This window comes from Silene latifolia, chromosome 2 (genome assembly GCF_048544455.1).
Source record: "Silene latifolia isolate original U9 population chromosome 2, ASM4854445v1, whole genome shotgun sequence".
NCBI classification, from domain to species: domain Eukaryota; kingdom Viridiplantae; phylum Streptophyta; class Magnoliopsida; order Caryophyllales; family Caryophyllaceae; genus Silene; species Silene latifolia.
Genome location: NC_133527.1, coordinates 198,418,673 through 198,422,560, shown reverse-complemented (window position 1 = coordinate 198,422,560; position 3,888 = coordinate 198,418,673). Strand labels below are relative to the sequence as shown.

Genomic DNA, 3,888 nt, shown 5'->3' with positions numbered 1-3,888 from the left:
TTACATCTCGTGACTGAAAATATGTGCCCGTCTCAAGATCGAATAAATTCCAACCCTTTTTACCAAAAGGATACCCGAGAAAAACACACTTCCGACTACGACTATCAAACTTATCTACTGGATTTAAATTCTTAGCATATGCTAAGCACCCGAAAACCCGAAGCAAACTAAGATCGGCCGGTTTACCAAAAAGTATCTCAAACGGTGTTTTTCCTTGTAAAATACGAGTTGGTGTTCTATTTATCAAATGAGCAGCTGTTAAGACACACTCACCCCAAAAATCAGTCGGTAAAGAACTTTGAAATCTTAAAGCACGAGCCACATTGAGTATATGGCGATGCTTGCGTTCAACTCGAGCATTTTGTTGAGGAGTTTTGACCATAGAAGTTTCGAAAATTATTCCTTGTTCACGAAAATAAGAGATTAAAGGTTTAAATTCTGTCCCGTTATCACTCCTAACTCGCTTAACAGTAGAATTAAATTGTCGCATTATTAAAGCAAAAAATTCTTTCATAAGCCGAGTAACTTCATCTTTAGATTTGAACAAAAACACCCACATACTGCGTGAATGATCATCAACAAGGGAAAGAAAATAACGCGACCCACAAGCTTGATTAGGATCATAAGGACCCCAAACATCACAATGTAAAAGCTCAAATAATTGCGCTGCTTTATTGGTACTTAACGGAAATACGGACCGAGTTTGTTTAGACCGGAAACAAATATCACAATGTTTATTATTGTCCAAATAATGCTTAAAATTCCTAAGAGACGATAGACACTCCATTGCCTTAAAAGATGGATGACCTAACCGTTTGTGCCAAAGACCGACATTCCCAGCATCGTCGATTGCATTAACACGTCCTGGAGTATCCATGGGCAGATGGTAGAGTCCATCCACGAGAGCACCCTCACCAATCCTCGTCTTCAAGATAGGGTCCTGAATAACACAAGTTGAGTTAGTAAATTGGACGCACACATTTTGTGAAAGTAGCATTTGGGAAACTGATAATAAATTGCAATTAAAATCAGGGACGTAAAGCACGTCAAGCAACACGAAACCATCGTTAATTCTCGCCTTGCCCCTATGCGTGGCTTTTAGACGAGCATCATTAGGGAGCCCTACTGCGAGAGGTGTGATTGGAACACACTCCTCCAACAAATGAAAATTGCCACACACATGTATAGACGCGCCCGTATCGACGATCCAAGAGACAGCATGCTTAACATTAAGACGGACATGATTCGCATCAATTGCGGGCTCACCAAATGCCGCATTAGTGTGCGCTGATGACGACAAACCACCCCCTGCTCCAGCGGCCGTACCAGACCGTGGCCCACGACCATACTTGTCCCAGCAATTTGGCTCGTTGTGGCCAGGTTTGTTGCAGTGGGAGCATTTCAGCCGCGGCTTCCCCTGTTTACCACCACTAGACCCCTGCCCACCGCCATGAACTGCAAACGCCATGGCTGTGGGTACGCTCCTGAGTCAGAATGCGCACCTCCTCTTCCTGTATGATTCGAGAATATACAGTGTCCAAAGAAGGTAAAGGATTAGTACCCAAAATACTTGAACGAGCAGTGGCATAAAACGGGAGAAGACCCATTAAAAACTGACGGGTCTGCCGAGTCTCTCGACGCCCGCGTAATTGAATGGTGATGTTGCACTGACAACCAGTGCAGACACAAGTTGGAAGGGCGTCATAGTCATTGACGTCATCCCAAAGTTTCTTCAGTCGCCCATAAAACTCCATCACAGTCTCGTCGTCCTTCTGTTTGCAATCGGAAATTTCCGACTCCAATTGATAGATCTTAATACCATTACCACGAGAGAAGCGATTTTGAATGTCTTCCCATAACTCAACCGTCGTGTCTCGATATGAGATTGACGATCGAATGGTGGAATCAATCGTATTGAAAATCCAAGCTATCACCGTGTAATTGGCCATAGACCAATCCTCCAGGTCCTCCGAGTCTGCTGGCGGCTTCTTAAGAGAACCATCAACAAAACCAAGTTTCCTCTTTGCCCCCAAACCATTGCGAAAGCCTTTCGCCCATTCCGTATAGTTACGGCCCGTTAGCATCACATGAGTGATTTTGGCTGAGACCCCATCAGAATTAGAAAGTGCATAAACAGGTTTGGTGATATGCGGCGTGGGAGGAGGTGTTGAGACTAAAGTGCCTGTCTAAAAGTTAAGACCGGTAATTAAAGTAGAATAAATTGAAAATAGTAAAAGATTTATCATATTTATGGCGGGGTGATATTTTATCCATGTTATTCATTTCCGTCTAAAATAAGACATATCGTACGTTAATCGCAATCCCATTTGTGTGTGCTGGTTTCCATTTGTAACCCCAAGTTAGCCGCACTTTATTTCACAATTCCAGAAGAACGAAATCCCTGTATCTTATCCCCACCTCCTAGATTCTTCTTGACCAATTATTCCTAAATTGTTTCTACTCTTGTTGATATCTACATCCCATCATTCTCCTCGCTCTTCGTCGTAGTTTCAAATTTTAGAAGTATATATAATTTGGCTTTGTAGTAGTTTGTGAACAAATTTAGTTTGTGTACGTGGTTGGTTTGTATACCTTTGCTTACCTCTGTCATTGGCTCATTCTCATTTCTACTCTTCCTGCAAAATGACCGCACAAATAATACTCATATATAAGAATTGTCTTATCGTAATAACTATCCATTGTTATAATACCAACGTAATTTGAAAATATGAACAAAAAAACTTTCATTCACTTAGGTTATTGCTGAGTGATTTTTTTCTTAAATGAAAAATCTTTATATCTGAATGTGCACTTATATCTTATCCCATCCTTACTCTCACCATACCATCAACAATAACCATTTGAAGCATGTAAAAGACTAACAAAGGTAAAGTAAAGCACATGCTTAAGGTTAGGGCGGATATGTCTGTATTAAATAAGAAATCGTATCCCTATCTCATTTTAAATTATGCATTAGTTCCCGAATGAACTTATTGCTTGCCATATTGATTGATAGGTGACTCGTATGTTTACAGTAAAAAACAAAAGAAAATACATTACTTGTAAATGCCAATCAACTAATTTGAATTGTATTTAATCTTTTTCAATGTATCCAACAATACAGTTGATATCAATAACCCTGTCAAACATAAGCAGACATGAAAAAAGACAATTAAACAACAAAAACTATATAACGATAGCGATGATAAACGAAAAAACTAAAATATTACATCATAGCTAAAAAATATTCTGTACAATAAAATTGATAGCAAAATTAGTCTCTAAATCATAATAGAGTGTGTATACAAAAGCAAAGAATGAAATAGCTCAACATGGATTGATTTAATTCATACGGACGATATATATACCCAAATTGTAAGTCTTATGCACATAGGACTCTTGGTAGAGTTATAGTAGACCTCTATCTTTACTTTTACCATGTGTTAGTAGTTTGGGAATAGACTTCTGTCCTACCCAATTATGATTGCATGGAGTTATGACAAAAATTTGCACCATGTAGATTTTTTAATTTAAAATTGTTATAAAAGAATTGTTATTTGCAATATATGCATGTTAAATGGTGTTTATTACAAATGTAACTCTATCATATTAATTAGATAGAGTTTGTTTTTTAAATAATATCTGATAAATAAATACGGAGTATAAAATTTTGGAGGATAATTTACATATTAATATATCTGTTTTAATCTTTATCTTATTTAAATTTTATCATTAATATTTTTTTAATTTCTCTATTATTTATATATTTAACGTGTTTCATTAAAGTTGGAGTCTCTAGAATTGCATGAAAAAAGCCTCTTTTATATATATACTAGATTTAATGTCCGTGCATCGCACGGGCCTGTTTGTAATGGCTTTATCATAAGT

At 37.7% G+C, this 3,888-nt stretch overlaps 1 protein-coding gene across 1 annotated transcript; it reads right to left on the bottom strand.

The window, feature by feature from the left end:
* Positions 1 to 1,489: 1,489 nt before the first annotated feature.
* On the bottom strand, positions 1,490 to 2,611 carry LOC141641955 (uncharacterized). The gene is made up of 3 exons (XM_074450595.1): positions 2,603 to 2,611; positions 1,669 to 2,186; positions 1,490 to 1,511 (listed from the first exon to the last, which is right to left on the bottom strand). The coding sequence occupies exons 1-3, from the start codon at positions 2,609 to 2,611 to the stop codon at positions 1,490 to 1,492; spliced, it is 549 nt and encodes a 182-aa protein (XP_074306696.1).
* Positions 2,612 to 3,888: the final 1,277 nt, after the last annotated feature.

Coding starts and splice junctions, on each gene's coding strand:
- LOC141641955 (XM_074450595.1), bottom strand. Junction 1,512..1,668: donor TGTGTCTGCACTGGTTGTCA/GTGCAACATCAC, acceptor CGAATCATACAG/GAAGAGGAGGTGCGCATTCT.